This window comes from Leopardus geoffroyi, chromosome B3 (assembly GCF_018350155.1).
Source record: "Leopardus geoffroyi isolate Oge1 chromosome B3, O.geoffroyi_Oge1_pat1.0, whole genome shotgun sequence".
NCBI classification, from domain to species: Eukaryota; Metazoa; Chordata; class Mammalia; order Carnivora; family Felidae; genus Leopardus; species Leopardus geoffroyi.
In genome coordinates this window covers 84,701,658-84,725,411 of record NC_059337.1, presented here as the reverse complement: position 1 = coordinate 84,725,411, position 23,754 = coordinate 84,701,658, and the positions used below count along the sequence as shown (strand labels likewise).

Here is a 23,754-nt window from a genome sequence, read left to right as displayed (position 1 = left end):
AAGTATTGATTCCAGAAAACAAGACTTAGGGAAATATAAATAGTTGTCCTCATCTACCTGAATGGCTGTCATGAGGAAGAAGGTTGAGATTGCATTTCTCAATCTTTTGTCCATTCTCCACCCTCCTGGAGGAAGTTCATGACACATCCATCACAACTGGCTCACAATGATATTAAATATTCATTTAATATATTTTTTAATGGGATTTTTTTTTGGAGGGTGATGGTGGTAGTATATATGCTGGAAAGGATCTCATACCCCTAGAAGACTGTGTCAGAATGCTAGAGAAGCAGTACATGTGTTATTCTCCCCGAACCTGAGAATCATGGGACAAGTTTTTCTTATCCCATATAGCTTTATAGGAGATCTAGAACCCACTGTCAAATATTATCCCAGAACAGGTTTTGGCTCAACAGAAAGAAGGATTTTTACCCTTTAGAACTGCTCATAAACAAGATAGGTAGAGATGAGAAATGATGAATGTGCCATGACCATGAACATTGCAGCTCCTTATCAGGATGTTGCAAAGTGAATCTGGCAGGAGGTGGAGTGCGATTAGGGTGTGGGGTTGAATAGTGAACCTCAAAAAGATATATCCATGTCCTAATGTCTGGAAACTGTGAACTTGTTTGAGAAAAGAGTCTTTTAAGATGTAATCAAGTTAAGGATCTCCAAGGTGAGATCATCCTGGATTACCCAGATGAGTCCTAAATCCAAGGACTACAAGAGACAGAAGGAGAGAGGTCAGGGACACTGAGAAAGAGACATGAATATGGAGACAGGGAGAAATGAGACAAGTAGATTTGTGAGAACTTCTAAATTGAAGAATCTTTGTTTCTCGTCATTTCCTGCTTAGCAAAAAACCAAAACAAAACAAAACCAAAAAAAAACAGAAAACCAGAAAAACCGAGACCATATGGAAAGCTACCACTCAGGAAAGCTTTTCTGCAATGTTTCCTGAAACTGACACCTCTACTCTTCATGCAGTAAAGAAAAGGGTAAGTATTTTAATACAATCAAGTAGCATTTCTGTTGACATACAGAAACTACAAAAAAATTAACTGGTAATGCTGTGAAGTTGATGGGTACCAACTTATCTTTAACAAATGCATGAAGCTATGTCTAACACGTAGGATTTAGATGTGGACTCCATCCAAATGTCATGTATGGTCACTTAGGAAATGGTAGCTTATGCAGGTAAGGGACAAAGTATGCTCTTCTGAGGGTCCACCAAACACTTTTCAAATACTCAGTGTCTAAACAATGTCACGTGTAGGCCACTAACTTTCATAAATGCTGTATGTCCCTTTGTAGAAAAAAATGTTTCTGTAGGCCCATCTTACTCTGCCCATAACTTGCTATTAATTTACAAAATGGGCTTTAAAGAATCTGTGACTATTTCTTAAGCTTTTAAAGAAAATGTAAATACCCAAAAATAATGACATTCCAATTTCACACTTTTTGGATTGTTAATTAAAAAGGGGGATAGCACAACTAAGAAAAAGGAATAAATCTTAACTATATGTCACCAGTGATTTTTACACCTCGAAATTGTTTTCATAAGACCAAATACTTTAAATAAAAAGGAATATTTTTCTCCTTCCAATATAAGTTTTATTTGCTAATCACAAAACCATTTTATCAAACAGCCTAGTGTGTGATGGAGTTGGGTTGCACACAGATAATAAGAAAGACAGATCCAAACCCAGATACCTTTGCTCCTGTGCTCTTAAGCTGTCTGTCATGGTGTCTCCCAAGTTATTATTCTATTGGTGTTAACAGGCTACCCTGAGCTGGTCCACCAGTGTCTAAATTTATTTAGTTGTTCAAAATATTTAACGACAGTGTACTATGTGAGAATGTGTTGAGCCACAAAGGTGAAAAATACAGAGAACTGCAAGAAATAGAGTGACATGTAGGGAAGAAAAACATGGACTGTAACAAATGTTCATCGATGGGTGAATGGATAAAGAAGATGTGGTATATATATACAACGGAGTATTACTCAGCAATCAAAAAGAATGAAATCTTGCCATTTGCAACTACGTGGATGGAACTAGAGGGTATTATGCTAAGCAAAACTGGTCAGTCAGAGAAAGACAAGTATCATATGACTTCACTCATATGAGAACTTTATTTTTTTTTTAATTTTTTTTTTCAACGTTTATTCATTTTTGGGACAGACAGAGACAGAGCATGAACGGGGGAGGGGCAGAGAGAGAGGGAGACACAGAATCGGAAACAGGCTCCAGGCTCTGAGCCATCAGCCCAGAGCCTGATGCGGGGCTCGAACTCGTGGACCGCGAGATCGTGACCTGGCTGAAGTCGGACGCCTAACCGACTGCGCCACCCAGGCACCCCATATGAGAACTTTAAAACACAGAACAGATGAACACAAGGGAAGAGAAGCAAAAATAATATAAAAAACAGGGAGGGAGGGGTGCCTGGGTAGCTCAGTCAGTTAAGCATCTAACTTCAGCCCAGGTCGTGATCTCACAGTTTGAGTTTGAGCCCCGCATCAGGCTCTATGCTGACAGCTTGGAGCCTGGAGCCTGCTTCAGATTCTGTGTCCCCCTCTCTTTTTGCCTCTCCCCTGCTTGCACTCTGTCTCTCTCTCTCAAAAATAAATAAACATAAAAAAATTTAAAAAAACAGTAGGGAGACAAAACGTAAGAAACTCTTAAATATGGAGAACAAACAGAGGGTTACTGGGGGGGCGGGGGTTGTGGGAGAGGCGATGGGCTAAATGGGTAAGGGGCATTAAGGAATCTACTCCTGAAATCATTATTGCACTATATGCTAACTAACTTGGATGTAAATTAAAAAAACAAACAACAACAACAACAACAACAAACTATAACATAACGAGTGGCAAATGCTACAAGACAGAGACAAAATAGGAATTCCAAAGAGAAAGAGATTATTTTTAGCTTGAAATAAGAGTAGAGTGGTAGAATCTGGGAAATTTTTTGAGATGTGCCCATGTGATATCTTAGAGTCAGTTCACTAGAGGAGGTAAGCAATGGAATGGTGATGATGATGATAACATCACCTGTTAACTGAGCACTTATCAACATTTAAATTGCATTTTTAAATTTAATTCTCACTTAAATCCAATGGGTAGGTATTTGTCCTCCTTTTATAGATGAAGCAGTCAGAGAGACTGCACCTCTGTGGCATCTAAGTGGGCATAGGCCTGGCATCCTGCTAAGCATGGACAACAACAACAATGAACAACATAACCTCAAACAAAGAATTATCTGGCCTAAAATGTCAATAGTGCCAAGTTAAGAACCACTGGGCTACGCTATCTGGTCTCAACACTCCTGATTAAGATAGAACGAGGAATGTTCTACTTTAGAGAGCAAGTTAGAAAGAAGGAGATGAAAGAGGTAGAGAATGAAGAGGACTGAACAGAAAAAAAAATAAGAAGTTGGGGCGCCTGGGTGGCGCAGTCGGTTAAGCGTCCGACTTCAGCCAGGTCACGATCTCGCGGTCCGTGAGTTCCAGCCCCGCGTCGGGCTCTGGGCTGATGGCTCAGAGCCTGGAGCCTGTTTCCGATTCTGTGTCTCCCTCTCTCTCTGCCCCTCCCCCGTTCATGCTCTGTCTCTCTCTGTCCCAAAAATAATAAACGTTGAAAAAAAAAATTAAAAAAAAAAAAAATAAGAAGAAACTCTGTAGCTTGAAGCTGGCTAATTAGTATGAGAAACATTAAAAAAGAAAGAAAAGAAAATGAAAAAAGAATAGCCACTCTTACAGTTTCTGACACAGGAAAAGAACTAAGAACAGAGAACACAGGCAAGGCAAGGCAAATCAAAGTCTTTCTCAGAATTAAAAGAACACGGGAATCTTGAAAGAGGTTACATGTAAAAACTTGAAGTTACACTGCTCTACTGAAAACCCAGTGATGTGTGCGTGCATAGGAAAGTCTTTTAATACCAAGTAAATCTAGCAAATTATACCAAGGTACTTTGGTGAGGTTTGTTGTGGGGTGCGGGGCAGAGGGGGAATCAAAAACAACCCCAAAATAAAACTAAGGAATTAGGATAGACTGACAACATCTCTGATATAATTATTATAAAGTATTTAAAATTTTGTTGTTTTAGGACTAATAAAACAGTTCTATTTATATATTTTAAAAATAAGTTTAAAAATGTAATCTACCTCTAAATGGCTTTTTGGACCACAGTGGCCAAGATTCATCTGATTTCCTAACAAGAATGAATTTAGGAAGGGGGAAATTTTCCAAAGAAACAAAGAAAAAATTAGATTAGGCCACTTAAAAACTAAAAGCTTGGGAAAATATTTGCAATAAATATAATAAGGTCCAATATACTTGCTTTATAAAGAATGCATACAAACAAAATAAATCTTAGGCCCAACAGAATAAAAAGCATAAACATATAAACTTACAGAAATAACATAAATTCACAGAAGAAATCGAAACTGCTAACCAACATGAAAACTGTCAGTCTCATTATTTACTTAAAAAATACAAATGAAAACAAGATACTTTAGATTCAATGTAATCCCTATACCAAAACATCAGCTGGCTTTTATGTAGAAATTGACAAGCTGATCCAAAAATTCCCATGGAAATTTAAGGGACTTAGAATGACCAAAACAATAAAAAAAAGAAGGCGGAGACTCACATTTTTCAATTTCAAAACTTACAACAAAGCTACAGTAATTAACACTATGTGGTACTGACATAAGAACAAACATACAGATCAGTGGAATAGAATTGAGGGTCCTGAAATAAATATTCACATTTATGGTCAAGCTAGATCATACCTTATACCATATATAAAAATCAACTGAAATAGATCAAAGATCTAAATATATATATATACACACATTCTACATACACACATATACATACATATATATATATATACATATACATATATATATTTACATACACACCCACACACACCCACACATACACACTCACTGGTAAAAAATTGAATGAGACAAAAAAAAAAAAGAATAGAAATACACCAAAATATTAATACTGAGTGTTGAGATTATGTGCACTGAAAATTTTTTCTTTGAAATATTATTTGCCAGATTTTCTAAAGTCAACAATAAAGAAAAGCTTTTAGAAGCATCAATAACATTAAGAATTGGTTTATATTACCTTATCTATATAAATTTAGGGTATGAGATGCTATTTCTCAAAGGTTGGTAGTCTGAAGACATAAAATTAAGCTGAGATTCTACCTCTGTTCAGTTCTTTTCAAGAAAATGCTAAAGCTCTCAGAAATACCACAGCACCCTCTTTTGGAAGAAATGCATTGTTTTTCACAGGGAGTCTGCTGGAATCGCTAAGTTTTAGAACTGAGAGGCTCTTAGTATATTAAGCCTGGTCTCCTCATTTTATAAATAGGAATTTGGGGTTCAAAAAGGAAACACTACCCAAATCATAAAGGAAGGCAGCAGCAGAGCTGAGAATAGAGCCCCACATTAAATCCTAACCAGAGTATTTTTTTTCTTTTCATTTTTTATTAAGCACATTAGAAAAATTTTTTATTAAAAATTTTTTTTAAAGTTTACTTATTTATTTTGAGAGAGAGAAAGTGTGTGTGTGTGTGTGTGTGTGTGTGTGCGCGCGCGCGCGCGCACAAGCAGGGAAGGAGCAGAGAGAGAGGGAGAAAATCACAAGCAGCCTCCGCATGCTGTCAGTGCCGTGCCAGATGCAGGGCTCGATCTCACAAATTGTGAGACCATGACCTGAGCTGAAATCGAGTTGGACACTCAACTGACCAAGCCACCCAGGCGCCCCTAAACACATTTTTTAAAGATTAAAAAAAATAATAATACTCTGCCATTCTTTGGTAAGTATGAGAGCCTAAACTCAAAAAGTACTCTAGGCACCCAGCCATTTAAAAGAATTATTTTAGAAGGGGCGCCTGGGTGGCTCAGTCGGTTAAGTGTCTGACCTTGGCTCTGGTCATGATTTCATGGTTCACGGGTTCGAGCCCAGCGTCAGGCTCTGAGCTGTCAGCACCCGCTTCAGATCCTGTGTCTCCCTCTCTCTCTTCCCCTCCCCCACTTGCACTCTCTCTTTCTCTCTCAAAAATAAACATAAATTTTTTAAATAAATAAATAAAAATAAAAGTATTATTTTAGAAGGGCACGTACATTCTTGCCTGTTGCTTGATACAAATCAGAATAAGAATTTATAGGAGCGCTTGGGTGGCTCAGTTGGGTGAGTGACCAACTATTGATTTTGGGTTAGGTCATGATCCCAGTGTTGTGGGATTGAGGCCCGTGTTGGGCTGTACACTAAGCATGGAGACTGCTTGGGATTCTCAATCTCTCCCTCTGCCCCTCTCCTCTGCTCTTGCTCCCTATCTCTCTCTCTCTCTCTCTCTCTAAATTAAAAAAAAAAAAAATTTATAATACCTCACAACCTTTGCATCTGTCTATTAATAACACGTCCTTATTATAAAAAGCAACAGTAGGGGCGCCTGGGTGGCTCAGTCGGTTAAGCACCGGACTTCAGCTCAGGTCACGATCTCGCGGTCCATGAGTTCGAGCCCCATGTCGGGCTCTGGGCTGATGGCTCAGAGGCTGGAGCCTGCTTCTGATTCTGTGTCTCCCTCTCTCTCTGCCCCTCCCCCGTTCATGCTCTGTCTCTCTCTCAAAAATAAATAAACGTTAAAAAAAAACTATAAAAAGCAACAGTAGATAAGAAAGTAAAATCATTCTGTTTAGTTCTAAAAAAATTATTCTCTAAATCTATTCTCTAGTGAGAACAGATTCAATATTAGTTTGGGGCTTCTGAAAAAAATCTGCGATCAGGTAACTGACCTAATGTACTGGGATATTATTCTGGAGTAAAGTCCTACAATTTCACTACTTAGGCTGGTTTATGAATGTCTACTCATAAAGGGAAAGAAACAGTATATAACTCTTTTCCAAAAATATAAATAATATAGGGACTATTTCAGCCTTTATTCTCCTATTTGTAGATCTGAACAGTATACCTACTTCCCTGATAGGCAGTATTCTTTGAAAGAACACCCTGTGTTTTCCTCTTATTTGAAGGATGACTAGCAAAAAAAAAAAAAAAGACATGTGACAAGTGTTGAATAAAAGAATAAAGTATGGCTTCTATCATCAGCAGCATTTTAATAGCCTTTAAAGTATACTGAATACTGGGGACATGATACTTATTCTTGATTGATAGTTATTTGTCTATTGATGCATCTATAAAAGTAAGAATCATTAATTCTTTTGACAAATATTTACTGAGCAGCTATTGTCTGCAAGGCATGGTTTTAGGTGCTGGGAATATAGCAGTGAATAAAAGAGGCAAGGTCTCTGCTCTCATGGAAGACAGAAAGCAAAATGAGAACCAGTAAACAAAGAAAAACAAACGAATAAGGTGATTGTGAAATGTGAAGACAACAAAATGGGTACCTAAGAAAAAACATAAAATTAATCTTTACAGTGTTGAACACCCACTAAAAATTGTTCACCAGTTCCACTGTAGCAACTGAGCGACTTATATATATGACTGTCCATTATAGTGCAATGTGATGTGGGCATAAAGCCTATAGTGGCTTGTTCTACTGAAGAAAACTGGAGGAGGTGAACTGTTGTGCTCTTTTTTTTCTCTTTCCAGAAGTTTAGTGGGCATATCTAAGTATTCCAGATATTTAAATTAGTTTATTTATCTAGTATCTAAATTAGGCAATGTTTCAGGTATTTCTAGCTAGTCTAGCTAGTCTAGCTAGTCTAGCTAGTTGATTTTCAAGATAATTAACACTTACCAACATGAGCTTCTTCTTATGAAATTCTGCCACTGTCAGAATACTAGCTATTCTTGCCACTTCTGCTGACTTCCCAGTATAACTCTTCTCCATGGGCTCAGTCAAGACTCCTAACTACGAGCTAAATGTTAAAAATGAAAACCACCCAGATGTAACTGAAATCAGAAATGTTTTAAATGTTTTATATAACTTTGACTTTTCCTCATCCATTCTGAAAACAGAGAATGAGATGATGCATCTTCACTATCCAAAATTAGATTTTTTTAAAGTTTATATATTTATTTTGAGAGAGAGAGCATGGCCAGGAGAGGGGGTGAGGGGGAGGGTGATGGTGAGAGAGAGAGAGAGAGAGAGAGAGAGAGAGAGAGAGAGAGAGGATCCCAAGTAGGGATAACCCTGACACAGGGCTTGAACTCATGAACTGTAAGATCATGACCTGGGCCAAAATCAAAATCAAGAGTCAGACACTCAACCGACTGAGCCACCCAGGCGCCCCTGAAATTAAATATTTTGTTAGTGGAAAAAAAAAGAAAGAAAGAAAGAAAGAATTTAGATGTCTTCCAACAAATAATTAACGATAACTCAATTTATACATAGGAACATTCTTCTAGTTATTCAGCCAAATGTCTTTCTCCTAGTCAAAACTTCGTAACACCTAATCAATTTCTTTTTTTTCCATTTGTGAGTTTGAGTGTGTCTGTGCGTGTGTGCACACATGCACACACACATAGGCAATTCTATGAGTTTTATCAATACCATGATCAGGATACAGAACAATTTCACCATTAATTAATTTTTAATTTTTATAATTCTATGCTGGTTAATATTTTAACACTAGCATTTATTTTTTATTTTTACAATTGCAATATAAAGATCTTATCTGTTTTAGAGACACTGCTCTAGCAAAAAAGGGAGAAGGTAAACTGGCACAGCTTGAAACTAGAGGTAGGGGGCAGAAAACTAATAAAAAAATACATTAAATATTGCTATAGGGAATGCAATTCAACTCTAAGTATTGATGCCAAGAAATCAAGAGAAATGATTGGGGGGGGGGGACTAATAAGTTTCTAACAAGGGAACTAAGAATAAAAATGACCTCAACACAAAAGGGTATGGCTTGCTGTGATACATACCACTACTTCTTTTGCATTCATTAGGAAATTGATTGCTAAGTCATTATATTCAGGCATGGACATTTATCAGAAGAAATATACTCCTGAGGTTTAAAAGTCTAGAACTATCTTGTCCAATATGGTAGCAATTAGCTACGTTACTATTGAGCACTTGAAATATAACTAAGTAGAATTGAGGTGCGCTGGATTTCTATGAAAATTACTATTCACATAGAAATAAAATATTTCATCAGTAATTTAAAAAATATTAATTACATGCTGAAATGATAACATTTTGGACATGCTGGGTTAAATAAGATTTAATGTTATTTCACTTGTTTCTCTTAATTTTTTTATATGGCTATTAGAAGATTTAATCTAACATTATATACCTATTGAGTACTGCTGATCTACAATGTTACTCTAGAATGTTACTGGTCTGTTCTGTGAAAACCACTCTGTATAAGCTGACAGCACTGTACCAATAAGGCTGGTAATATGCGTTAAGAACTTAAGAGGAGTCAGAAGAAGTGGTCATGTCTGCGCACTTGAATCCAGCCAGTTTGGGCAGGAATATAAACACTGATCAAAGAGAATAGGTATAGACAGCTATAATCTACTTTGAAATATATTTTTAAAATCCACACTAATTAATGAATAGATGAAAGAAAGACAAACAGCTAACAAAACAAGTATAGTAAAATGTTAATAGTAGAATCAAGGAGATGGGTGTACAGATGTTTGCTGTAAATTCTTTAAACTTTAATGTATTTTAAAAATGTTTCATAATAAAATGTTGAAAAAAAAAAAGGGAAACAGGAAGCATTGTCTCAGCATGGAATAGTAGCTGATACGGATTAAACTGGAGGGTTAGGAGGCCTGTTCCAGATACCATCGCTGTTAAAATGTACACTTTGCAGTTTCTTTGTTGGTGGAGAACAGGACAATGAACTATTAATGTATGCATAGTAATAGTGAAGAAAGTATTTTTTTCTGACAACTACAGTTCTTTATATTTGTTATCTGAATTCTGCCTTCAGGAAGTAAGGCTTTTCAATAAAACTATAAGGTCTTTTATTTTACATTCAAAAACTTTCTTTTAAGAGTAGAGAGTTAATCCCTTTCATGGAGATGGCAGCGAAGGCAGAAGGAAGCCCCTGCCCCTCCCAAAGCCGAAGCCAAAGCAAAGGCTTTGAAGGCCAAGAAAGCAGTGCTGAAAGTCGTCCACAGTCATAAAAAAAAGATCCGCAGGTCACCTACATTCCGAGGGCCCAAGACACTGTGTCTCCGAAGGCAGCCCAAATATCCTCTAAAGAACACCCCCAGGAGAAACAACCTTGACCACTATGCCATCATCAAGTTCCCCCTGACTACCGAGTCAGCCATGAAGAAAATAGAAGACAACAACACTCTTGTGTTCATTGTGGATGTCAAGGCCAACAAGCACCAGATCAAACAGGCTGTGAAGAAGCTCTATGACATTGACGTGGCCAAGGTCTACACTCTGATCAGGCCTGATGGAGAAAAGAAAGCATATGTTCAACTGGCTCCTGACTATGATGCTTTGGATGTTGTCAACAAAATTGGGATCATCTAAACTGAGTCCAGCTGGCTAAATCTAAATATAAATTTTTTCAACATAAAAAAAAAAAAGAGTAGAGGGTTAAAAGGCCCAGGAAAACACTTCAGCATTTACGTCATGTAGGATATAAATGTAGGCGCATGCCCAAAAGGCTCTGGCGTCCTTAGGTAAATGGCTTGACAGTATTCATTTGTTCAGCATTATTAGGCTGTTAGTCCTGAAGAAAAAATAAAAGAAACACAACCACCTTGAGAAAAGAATTCAAAAAGAGACGACTCCACATGATAATAATCTACTATCAGCAAACTTCAGGGGTTAAAAATCAACATACTGAATGCAATGAAGTTCATGTGTTAGAATTTCAACACTGTCATCAACAATGACAAACAAATGGCAAATGTATAATCACTACAGAGAAGAAAACTTCTCATCGACTTTCTCAATGAGCAGCACTGGAACACTGCTAAATAATTAATATAAATTATGTGTCCTAAAATAGAAATGGAATGGACCTTGAGAAACAATCCAGGTTAGTTCTATGGTCCCATGAACATAAAAACTCTCACATTAGAAAACAGATGAATGAGGCCCAGAGAAGCTCACTTTCTTACCTAAGGTCACCTGGTCAAAAAACATTGGTGGTGGGAATGGTGTGCAGTTTTTCTGGCATCTGATATATGATGATGTTGCTAGTCTACAGACTTGTGATGGAGAAAAAGAGATTGGCTTCAGGTCAGGGGTGAATATTTAGGAATGATCTATCACCTTGACCTACAAGGTTTAAACCTGGTGCTGGTTGGTGGGAATATAAAGTATAAAATAGCTATGGGCCTGCACAGTGTAGACGTAGCCAATATTTAAATCAGAGGTCTTAACCAGTAAACTATAAGCTACCAACAGACTCTGAGGTTTCATGTGAGTGCCACTATCCTCCCCCTAACTCTACAGCTTGGCCCCCTTCTCACTGCGAAGGGAAGTAAGAGTAACACCAGTGTCCTCTACCCTACTCAGGGAATTCACTAACAGCATTCCCCCACTGCTCTCCCATCTGATGAGCTCAAGCCTTTAGGGATATGAAAAACACTATTCACCAGAAAGAAATGGAGAACCAAACAAAAGGTACGTTGTCTATCATAAGAACCACTATCATAGCCACCAAACATTCCACAAATCTAAAAATACACTTTGGGTCAAACATTCACTCAACCTTTTGCGTATACTTAGCATATGCCAGACACTGTGCTGGATGTCGAAATTTCTAAAAAGAACAGTTCCTGCTATCAAGGAACTTAAGATAAGTGCAATCGTGTGACTGATGCTAAACCAGAGATGAGAGCGGGGTACTCAGAGAGCACACATTAAGAGGCCAAGTGCCCAGACAAAAGATGACCTCTGGGAGAAGACAGGGAATGTGGGGAAGGGGTTTTAGGAATGAGAGAGGATTCCCAAGCTGAGCCCTGAAAGGCAAGAAGAACTTGGCCATACTACAGAAGCAACATGTACAAAGGCAAAAAATTATGGTGATATTACAGGTCTCAAGTGTTTGGTAGACTGTGAACATTTTCTATTTCAAGATCATGTCAATACTTAATTAAAATAAACAAATGCCACTGATGGCTTTCCTTTCACTTCTGAAGCTGCTTTTCTTTGTTAATAGAACAGATGTATGGAAAGCTGGCAAGATCGATAGAAAAGAATATAACACAGTGTTATTAGTCTTAGCCTCTGCTGTTAGAGAGCCTGGGTTTGAGTCTCAATTCTGACATTTACTAACTGTAAATTTATTATGGGCAAGTTTCTTGACTTCTCCAACCCCTTGTTTCTACATCTGTAAAATGGAAATGACACCTTATAAGACTGCTGTGAGGAATAAATGAGATAACATACGTAAAGGGCTTAGAACAGTTCCTGGCACATGTGAAATTCTTAATTTTCTCATTTCTTTTACAAATCATCTCCCAATATGACTTTCCAGTAACACGACCATGTGACATGAGTATCACCTGTAACAAAGTTAAAGTGGAAGATAAAAATTTTAAAGGAGAAGGGTAAGTAAACAGAAAATTACCTCTTCCTCTGCAGGAAGTTTTTTGTGGTTGCCAGATTAAACGAGATAACAGATACCATTTGTGAAATACCAAGCTCTAGATAACTACATAAGGTGTACATATTTAGTAGTTCAGAATTTAATTAATTCAATAAAAAAAACCTTTCGGATATTCTTGCTTGATTTTCAGGTTTCTTTTTTTTTTTGTCTCAACACAGTAACAAAATGATCAATTCTATCAAAAAAATACCCTTACACTAAAATCTAGATGTTATTAGTTGTAAGATCAAGCAAAATTAAATAAGGTTTAAATCTACATTAATATACAATTTCTTTGCTTTTATAGACTAATCTTAAGAAAGTATAAAGAACATTTTACTATCTAAAATTACTTTTAATTTATTCTAAAAGAAGTCCAGGATTAAAAAGCATTAAAAACACTAATTTCGAATATCTGTTACAGCTTCTCATATAACAAGTGAATAGTACTTGATGACTTAGAAAGTTTGGAAGACGGTTGGTTATGCTTTAAGGCAAAATTTCCCCAAGTGTATTCTGAAGAATATGCCCTTCAAAATGCTCTGTGAAAAAAGTTCCATAGTCAAATAATACATCCTCTCTTGGAAAATATCCGTATACACTGTGTTCTTCTTCCCTCCATACTTCCTGTTTTGGCTAATTCCTCCTTCTATGCTCTGGACCCTATTGCTTTCCACCTTCTTTAATACACTAACCATTCACTCTTTTTCTCTTACATAGTCAGCTTCAACCCCAACCTGGATCTTCTCTCACATGTCTACTTACTTTATCCCCCTTCAGATACTGCCCTGTTTCTATCCTTCCTACTTCACAGCCTCAATTTCCTTTATTCCTTGTGACATAATGAAAAGTATACATATATTGGTCTCTGCCCTGGTTCCCGGCATAGAGTCCCTAAAACCCTTATAATTTCCTAAGTGATAAGAATACTAGGAGCTCATCTTTTGTTTTAATATTTGGTCTCTGATCCCAGTTCATGATGCAGAGCTCCTAAATTCCTTAGAATTTCCTGGGTGATAGGAGCATCTTTTTTTCTAAGGAAGTGACTCCTGGTGAGCTCCTGGATAGCTTCAGGACAGGGGCTGATCACCACAGAAAGAACAAACCATGATTAGAAGCTTGGAACTTTCAGCCCTAGCCCTTCATCCTCCAGGAAAGGAAGAGGGGCTGGGAACTGAGTTAATGATCATGCCTAAATGATGAAGCCTCCATAAAAATCCTCAAGTATGGGGTTTGGAAAGCTTCTAGGGTGGTCAATACATCTACATGCCAAGAGGGTAGCACACCCCAACTCCACCAGTATGGAAGCTCCTGTACTTAGGACTTTTCCAGACCTTGCCCTATGTATTTCCTCATCTGGCTGTTCATCTGTATTTTTTACCATATCCTTTATTATATAATAAACTGGTAATCATAAGTGTTTCCCTGAGTTCCATGAGCCATTCTAGCAAACGATAAAACTTGAGGAGGGGTCATGGGAACCTCCAATTTATAGCTGATCAGTCAGAAGTACAGGTGACAACCTGGGAACTGCAATTGGTATTTAAGGGGTATAGGGAATCTTGTGGGAGAGCCCTTAACTTATGGAGTCTGCGCTAACTGCAGTTAGTATCAAAAAAATTTAACTCAATTGTAGGACAACCAGCTGGTATCACAGATAATTGCTTGATGTGTGAAAAACCCACACATCTGGTGTCAGAAGTTAAGTAAAGTGTGGGATGTTCTGTGTAAGTGATAAAGGAGAGACACACAGTGTGTAGTCCAAGCTACTCCATTTGACTGCTTATCCCTTCTCTCCACCTCCATAGCTCATTCTATGGTCACCAATCATCTCCATATCACTATATTCAATGACACCTCCTGATCCTCATTCCCCCATGATAGTTGTATAATATTTGCAAATATTAATCTCTGCTCCCTTTTGAAACATTCTCTTCCCTTGGCTGCCATAACATACTTACTCTTCCAGTTTACCTATCATCTCTGTAGGTACTCTTCCATGTCCTTTGCAAGCTTATCCTCTTCTATGTACTGGTTTATATATTAGAGTGCCTTAAAGCTCGGTCCTAGAATTACTCCTTTTTCATTCCAGATGGTTTCAATTATCACCTATATATAGGCATTTGAGTTAAAATTTCTACCTCCTGCCCAGACTCCTCTTTTGCATCATAGGGCTATATGCCCAACTATCTATTAGGTATCTCCTTTTGGATACCCCAGAGGCATCAAACTCAACATATCTAAAGGCAGACTCATAATTTTCCCTCCAATTGTCTTCCAACCTCTCAGGAAATGGCATCACCTTCTGTCCAGTTAAACAAACCCATTCCTTGGTATCATCTTTGATCACTTTCTCCAATTAACAACCCCCCCCCATCCAGTTCATTACCAAATTCTCTGTTTTATTTCCTAAATATTTGAAGATTCGTCCATCTTCTACCTAGTCTCTCCCTCTCTAAATTTATCTTTCTATGCTTCATTCTGGGTGAGTTTCTCAGTACCAACTTCCAATTCATAAATTCTTTCATTGTGGCCAGTCTAGAGTTTATTATGTCTACTGAATTATTTCAATGACTATTTTTCATTCAAGAGTTCTGATTCTTTTAAACATTTGTTTCTGTTTCATTTGCTTCATATTTTCTTGCTTGCCTTAAATAGAATATATTCATTTGAATCTGAGCAAATATATTAAACATACTTTAAAATATTTGAACCTTTACAGAATTAATTTGATCTATAAATTTATGTGTTTTTTATTTATTTTATTTTAGGGAGAGAGAAAGGGAGAGAGAGAGAGAGAACAAGAGCACATAAGCAGAGGAGACAAGCAGAGGAAGAGAGAGAATCCCAAGCAGGTTCCATGTTCAGCATGGAGCCCAATGTTGGGCTCAATCCCAAGACCCTGGGATCATGACCTGAGCTGAAATCAAGAGTCAGATGCTCAATCAACTGATCCACCCAGGTGCCCCTGTAAATTTATGTTTTAATTGTTTTGTTGGTTTTCTTTCTTAGCATTAAATTTCTTCACACTTTGAGTTTTGGTTTGTAGACTTATTTTCATTTTAAGTTTAGATTTTTTGGTTCTTTTCTCTCTTTCACATTCTTAGCTGCCATTATGCTGATCCTATCCCTGCCTAAAAGTTTTGGGATTACTCATCTCCCTAGTCCTGAGTACTTTGTTGATGGGAATATCACAGATCCTGTCACTGGTGAGTTGCTAGAGTATTCTTCCGTCTTCATTCCTGGGGCTTGCAACTAGTTGACAGGCCATTAACTTCAAATGGTAGTTAAAAGGTCCCCCCCAACCCCCCACCCCAGTACCCCAGCTTCCTCTGTCATTTTGAGAAGCTTTGCTCCTGCTCTAGCTTTAAACAATAAAGCCCCACTCACATGGCACACTTTAGTCTTTCCTACGCCAAAGGAGTTAAATCCCTGCCTCCATGCCTATTTTAGGACTCAGAGCTAAGCAGGCCTATGGTTACAGTTCTACTGAAGGTTTTGTTTATGCTTTGTTTTGTTTTTGAGCTTGGCAATATCTTTTTAGTTTGTAGTTTCTATAGTTCATCTATCATTGATATATAGATGTATAGAAGTGGTATATCAAAGTGTGAATTAATGGAACCACCTTAACTGGAAATCACTGATTCACTTTCCACACTACAGCCAGAATTATACTTTTAAAATGAAAACTGCATTATGTCAATTCCCTGCTTTCTATCACTCTTAGGATAAAGAACCAACTCCTTGAAGTCTATAATGTCTGGACCTTTTCCAATCCTACCATCCTGACCTTTCAGTCTCTCATACTTGTCATCTTCCTGTTAACCAGCCCCCACCAAGGGCCTTTGCACATGCTATTCTCTACCTAAAATACTTCCTTTTTTGTTATCTTTCTCTACTTAGTTAACTCCTATTCATCCCTCTGACCTCAACCCATTTGCCATTTCTTCAAGGAAACCTTTCCTGATCTCCTTGTCCAGGTCAAGTTTTGTTTTTGTTTTCTTAAATGTCTTCATAGCACCATGTACCTTCTGTTTGTTTGTTTCGTATCATTTATCACAACTTCAATTTTACACATATTTCTAGGATTATTATAACGTCAGGCTATAAACTCCACAGGGGTGATGATCATGCCTGTTTTGATTTACCACTGTACCTAGCTGCTGAATGACTGAAAGAAAATTCCAACCCTTCAATATTATATTTAAGGTGCTCCAAACCAGGGCCACAACCAACATTTTCAACCTTATCTCCCACTACTACCAAACAAGTAAGCTATGTTCCAACTACTAGTGGTCTACTCACTAGTCTTCAAGTGTGCCTTTATTTTCTGCCTTTAAACACTCATGACTCAAACCATTGCCTCTGCTTAGACCACCCTTGCCCACTGACTCTGCCTGATGAAGTTCATCTCAAATGCCACCTTGTTCATGAAGTCTTTACCTAATCTCCTGATCTACATCTCACTAATGATGTTAATACTCCTGCTCCTCCCTCATTTGAATGTGTCTTATCACTTCTAGGTTGTGAGTTTTCTGAGGGCAAACACCATAAGGCCATTTCCAGAACCACACAATAGTAACTTAGTATTTACTGAACTGAATTCTGAGCACAGAGAGTTAAACTTATTTTTGTTGATTTGCAGAAGATTTTATTAGAAAGTGACTATGCTGTATTTAAACTCTGGCAAACAAAATGTTATAGTAAAACAAAACCTCTTTGGCTTTGAGTTATATAACACAAATGTCTGGTTGTTTTATGGTATACTGAAATAAAAATAAGAACACACGGAGAGGACAAAAAGACACATTTTATGGCACAAAGAAATATAAACAAAACTTTATCAATGTTTTATTTAAAATATCCTAATTTCGAAATGGGATAGCCATTTTTTAGGGGCTCTTGTGGGGGTGTGGAGGTAAACAGATTACTGGCCGCAGTGACATTCTTATTTTGAGATCGTGCCATACCCCAGGGAAAATGTGGAGGGGTTCCCTTGAGTTGGCAGGTCCAAGTTGGTGGGTGAAGAAGAGAGGAAAAAGAACAGGTAAGTAACCTTAGGGTGTAAGGGTCAGTGTGCATAGAATAGAGAACCCAGTGGATATAAAAAAAGAAAGAAAGAAATCAAGTCTCAGGATAGCATGGAAAAGCAGCAGAACAAAGAACCAGTGGGAAAGATTCCCACCTATTCCTTCCGCAGCAACACACCAAAACTGTATGTCTTTTTGTAAGTGGTCTTCTCTACCTACAATATATTTGTAACTTCATTAAAGAAAAGTTTTACACTTCTGAAACGACTGTCAGAGAATACCAAAAATCTTCATGTTAAAGCAGGCACTGCGATTACATAAAACAATTGGGCAGATATGCCAATTTCACTAGTACAGGTACAGGTAAACAATATTAATGCAAAATAACTACAAGTCTTGAGTATATCAGGTGTGGGGGGGGGGAAAGTCCTTAAGTTCCAAAGCATTTCAAACCACAGAAAGGGTAAGTTTTTTTCTTTGCATCTCCACTGACTCTAAAAATAAGGCTTTACTATTTTCCAGATTATAAAAGAAATGTAAGTTCATTATTTAAAAAAATTCTAAAACTACACAAATACAGAAAGCCAACATTCTATATAACCCTTCCCTTTTAGAGGTAACTAGTGTTTATCAGATGGGTAACGACCACTTTTTGATTACTTGAGACACAGTAATAGTAGAGCTGCTCTGAACAAGTTTATGCTAATTATTTCAATTTATCCTTTGAGCTGTTACCTTTCCTACTCCACTGCTAAGGAAACAAAAAAGGAAAAAGAAAATTCAAAATACACGCTGATCCTCCAAAACAGGCAACACACAAATAAGATTAACCCCTGGGGAAAAAAAATCAAAGGTGACTGGGCAAAACTGTTACACTAAGTGGCAGAAACTAGTATTATTTGATATTGAAAAATGGAGTAAAAGTAGAAAAAACACTAACCTTTCTTGTTTATTGTTCTCAATAATCAAAAATGGAGACAGCATCTTTCCCTTCAATGGAGACTGATGCAGCCTACTTAATTACCTGTGTTTTCTAGCTTTCAAAAAAGAATGTTGTACAACTGAGGTACACTGTGGTGCCAGAAAGTAAGGAAATGCTCACAACATTGACAATGATGGGGGTATGTCAAGAGACACAGGAGCCAACAAAAAGTTTGCAATTGCCAAAGCTAGAATATATTGAACAACAAAATAAATATTAGATTATAACCCAAAGTATAAAATAAAATATCCATGAGTCCAAACCACTATAAATAAGCATTAAATAAATAAGTAAATGGGGGACAATACACACATTTCCCATGTAGAAGAATCTAAAATAATTTATGTAAATCCTCTGCCTCCAAGAAGGAAGAACATAACTCCCTCCTCTCCACATGTGGCTGCATACTGACTTCCTTCTGAAGATTACAACATGAAAAGAGGGGGAAAAAGAAAAACTTCAATATCATATTGGAGAAGTCTGACAAACACTTCCTCAGCCAGGTGATCACAGGTAACAACAGGAGGGATAAGTCATGTTGATACCATGTACTTTTAATATCATGTTATGGGACTGGTAATTTACCTCCATGGTCTTCCTCCCCAAAACCCATAACCCCACACTAATCATGAGAAAAACATCATACAAACTCCAACCGAGGGACATTCTATGTAATACCTGCCCAGCACCCCTCAAAACTGTCAAGGTCATCAAAATAAAGTCTGAGAAACTGTCACAGGGAAGAGGAGTCTAACAAGATGTAATGATTAAATGTAAGGTGGTATTTCTGGATGAGACCCTATGACAGATGTTATGATATCTTAATGTCATTTTTTTCTCTCTGATAACATGTCAGAATGACAACCAGGTAGTGGACATTGAAATGGAATTAATAAAACAAAATATTGGAAGTATTTAAGAATTTGGTATACTTAGAATGTTTTCATAACTATAGAACTATGCGGCTTTGCAGTTTTCACTTTCAAGTTCTTATTTTGGTAAAAGACTGATATTGATAAAACACTTTATATGTATTTTGCAGGGTTATTTTGGTCCATTTTAAGAGGAAGTGCTATTTCCACTTATCTTCTAAGCTTAAACCCAGTAAAATTGCCTGTTATCTCTTTCCTAAACCAATGAGAAAATTTTCAAGAGGTTTTCCTGCCATTCATATCATAATATGTGCAGATATTTTTGTGGAGAGGGATATCTATAATAATCAGAAAGCTTCAATTCAGATTAATTTTGTAACTTTATGTACACAAGTACTTTCTAAGCATTTATGATTTACACAAGACTGAGTGAGAAAGCACTACACTGATGAAATTAAATGATGTTGAGTTTGTAAGCTTCTTTTTTCACATAAAATAAATGGTATTTGCTATAATTACTTAACAAAAACCAAAGCACTTCAGATACTCCAACCCACCTGAGTATCTCTTTAAATCTTAAGAGTGCTTGCTACATAGGCAGTGTATTAGAGATATATGTTTCCTAGCCAGATTTTTTAAAAAACTGAAATCAAATCATATATTTTAAAAACAAGGTCTAGGGGCGCCTGGGTGGCTCAGTTGGCTGAGCATCCGACTTCGGCTCAGGTCATGATCTCATAGTTAGTGAGTTCAAGCCCCACGTGAGGCTCTGTGCTGACAGCTCGGAGCCTGGAGCCTGTTTCGGATTCTGTGTCTCCCTCTCTCTCTGCCCCTCCCCCGCTCATGCTCTCTCTTTCTGTCAAAAATAAATAAAAATTTAAAAAAATAAAATAAAAAATAAAATAAAAACAAGGTGTAGTACCACTGTGGATTACTGTGGATCCAAAGTGAAAAACCAGCTTACCCATTTTCCAAAGAGGTCAAGAAGCATGAGTTCTGCTACCAGGCCTTCTCACCAACTTGAGACAGCATTAATGATAATGAGTTATTGAGGCCTGTTCTCTCAAGCTCGTATATTATTCTTCTGACTCCTTTACTGCTGATACTTACACAGTCCATTCGCCTGGTCCTAACAAGGGTGTTGTAAAGAGCACCCACAGTGCCCACATGCCCTGTACTAAAAAGGCCTGCAAGTGAAATCTCTTTGGTTCAAATATTAGAAATAATGGTACTTTCCCCAAACAATTTGTTTCCATTTGGTCTTATGAATTACATGAATCCCCCAAATCAATGAACCTTACAGTAAAATAACTTCCTTAGAAGGTGTACCAGAATTGTGTGTCTTCGAACTGCTCTACTTTCTGATTATCTCTTCGCTCTCCCAAAACCCATCCCAGTCCCTGTGAGAATCTCTTTAAGGAAAGAGAGTGTTTATAAATGGCAGTGTGGAGTACTTATGAATGATGTACAGGCAGATAAAAGGACAAACCCCTACTCTTCCGCAATCATGTTTTCATCTTCAAGTCTGTTGACAGAATTTACAGCCAAATTACTAGAGTACTGCATGGTATAAATTTTGTGGAACCAAACTCAAGCCTCTTATTTTTCCTAAGCTTATATTCCCTTTGTGCTCTTATTTTAAGTTCATTTTATTTTAACTTATTTTAAGTTTATTTTCTGCATTACACACACTATTTTTTTTTTTTTTAATTTTTAATGCTTTATTTATTTTTGAGAGAGACAGCATGAGAAGGGGAGGGACGGGGGTGGAGTAGGGGGGGAAAGAAGATCTGAAGCAGGCTCTGCGCTGAGAGCAGCCAGCCCGATGTGGAGCTCGAACTCACAAACTGCAAGATCATGACCTGGGCTGAAGTCAAACGCTCAACCGACTGAGCTACCCAGGCGTCCCTGCAGTGTACACATTATTATAATCATCATTTATCTCATAGAACAAAGTGGGACACAGATAATCTACAAATAAAGAATAGCTAGGGTGGAGGGGGAGATGAATACCTGAAGAACTATATACACTTCCTAATACTATCTAGGAAAAGAAACCACGTCTAAATGAAATATTGCAATAAAATCTAAGATCTGAATCGATCTCAATCAATCGATCTTCATTGTATTTGACTGGGAGAAAAATCAGCCTTTCAGTAGTTAAAAGTCTGAAATAGAAGCTATTTTAAAAGGAGAATTATTTTAAAATAAATATTTTAATATAAAATTAATGACTAATAAAGTATTACCACTGTAATAATAGGTAAGAATAATTGATATAACTTCAAAAACATGTTTAAGTAAACTTACTACTCATTCTGGAATTGCTGTTTACCTTAGAAATTTAACAAATATATATTTTTAAATTTTGATTAAAGTGGGTATTATATTTTCATAGGGAGCTCTGCCTACCACATTCCTGAGAAGTGTTTTAAAACATTGTCATAGAAGCAAGGTACACACAATAACGATTCACAAAGATAATCTCACCACACCCCAAACAGTTATCACACAAACGTTATCAGTGGCACATCAAGAGAAGAATCAACTTGTCATTGAGATTTTGTCAGAGAGACAACAGATATGGAAGCCTGGCAACGATGTATTCCTAACAATGCTGTTCTAAGACACACAATCACTTGAATGAGTAACGTAATGGGGGAAATTTTCTTTCAAACACTATGCAAAATAATTGGAGATGTCTGGAAAGAAAGAGACATGAGGCTAACATCATTATAGAAATTTTGCCTGGCTTCATTCATCTTTCTACTTATTCCCTTGATTACTTCACCAAAACCCCACTTATGTGACAGTTGATCATTCACCCCATTAGCAGTTGGTACATGTAAGAATAATTCTGAGTGGTGTAGACTATTCTAGCAGTCACATAACAAAACAGAATTCTTATGTGTGTCAGGCAGGTTGAGTGGGTGGAATTGCACGTGGATGAAAGGAAGTACCTAGTCAGTGTGGCATTATTTGATTGCAGGTAATGTGACCTCCTTGAGTTATCATGTCATGAAAGATGAATAGTAAGAAAAGGAACATATTTTGTGTTTTTCACTAAATTCTAGATTGGCATTCACTAATGCCTATTTATTTCCCCAAGTCACTTAGATCATCTTTGACTAGCTAGATATAATTATTCTAAAAATAAGGAATCAAGATTAGACCTACTTTTTCTCTCCCATGTAGTAAGTTTATAGATTAGAGAACTCTTATCAGCCCTTCCAAAATCCCAATAAAACAGAACTTAAATGCTGCTACAGGTTAGCTGCCTTAAGATTCACAGTCCAAGTTTATAGTTACCACTGATTTTCTTTTAATCTTAGGCTTATAAATACATACTAACAATGACTTATTTGGGTGATTATTTCAGATGCCCTAGAGAGAAACAAGCAATTCCACTGGTTTGATACTCCCTATAATTAATTAATTGAGTCTTAGGCTTTCCCCAGTTAGCACATTCTCTTTGGGCTACTTAACATATTTTTTTAAAGTCATATTCTAGGTACCTGAAAATCATCATAATGCTAATATAACAACTTGATAATGTAACTGTTAGTTATGGAAACATGACAAACTTCTACTTTGAAAGTGGAAGAAGTATATTATTCTTAGGACCAAGTTTCAGTACCTTAAAATGAGTTTCATATATTCAGTTAAAAAAGCAGAATCCCGATCTAAAAATTATTAAGACTTCTAATAATTTTGAGTGTTTACCTTTTATAAACTGCTTGTTTTTGTAAAGCAGTATGAACACACTTCTGAGAAACTGTCTTTATATTACAGTGGTTCTCAAAATGTCGTCCCCAAACCAGCAGCATCAGCATTACCTACTCAGCCCCACCCCCAGACCTTCAGAATCAGGAACTCTGGGGGTAGGGCCTGCATCCTGTTTTAACAAGCCCTCAAGGTGATTCGGAGGCACACTAAAGTTTGAGAGTCAATATTCTAAAATATAGCCGAATCACTAGAGGTTAAGTTTGTAATACTACATATTTATTTCAAAGTTTTTTTTCTTTAAAAATATGTTAATTTTTTCTAAAGAAAGATAAAGTTAACAGTGAAGTCCTTTGCCGGATTAGAGTTTAACCTTGAAAAAACTGGATTCATAATTGTTCTTACAGCTCCTAGCCTTAAAAACACTGAAAGAACCAGTCTTTAAATTCCACTGGAAAGAAACTATTGTTAACCAGTTGACTAAAATTAAGAACATGTTTAGAAACAATCTCCAATCACTTATTTCCAATCATTAGTAATCAACGAAACTTATGAAAGTAAACTGGGAAAAATGACAAGTTTTCAA

The 23,754-nt window shown here is 37.0% G+C and overlaps 2 protein-coding genes across 6 annotated transcripts in view; one reads left to right on the top strand and one right to left on the bottom strand.

Annotated features, from left to right (window-relative positions):
- LOC123583553 (protein only RNase P catalytic subunit) overlaps positions 1-23,754 on the bottom strand; it is a 131,370-nt gene that overhangs the window by 42,738 nt on the left and 64,878 nt on the right. The gene's annotated exons all lie outside the window — the stretch shown is intronic.
- On the top strand, positions 10,020-10,564 carry LOC123582276 (60S ribosomal protein L23a-like; the record flags this gene model as incomplete). Its single annotated transcript, XM_045448501.1, has 1 exon — positions 10,020-10,564. A coding segment is annotated over one exon (471 nt), but the record flags the coding sequence as incomplete, so codon positions are not given.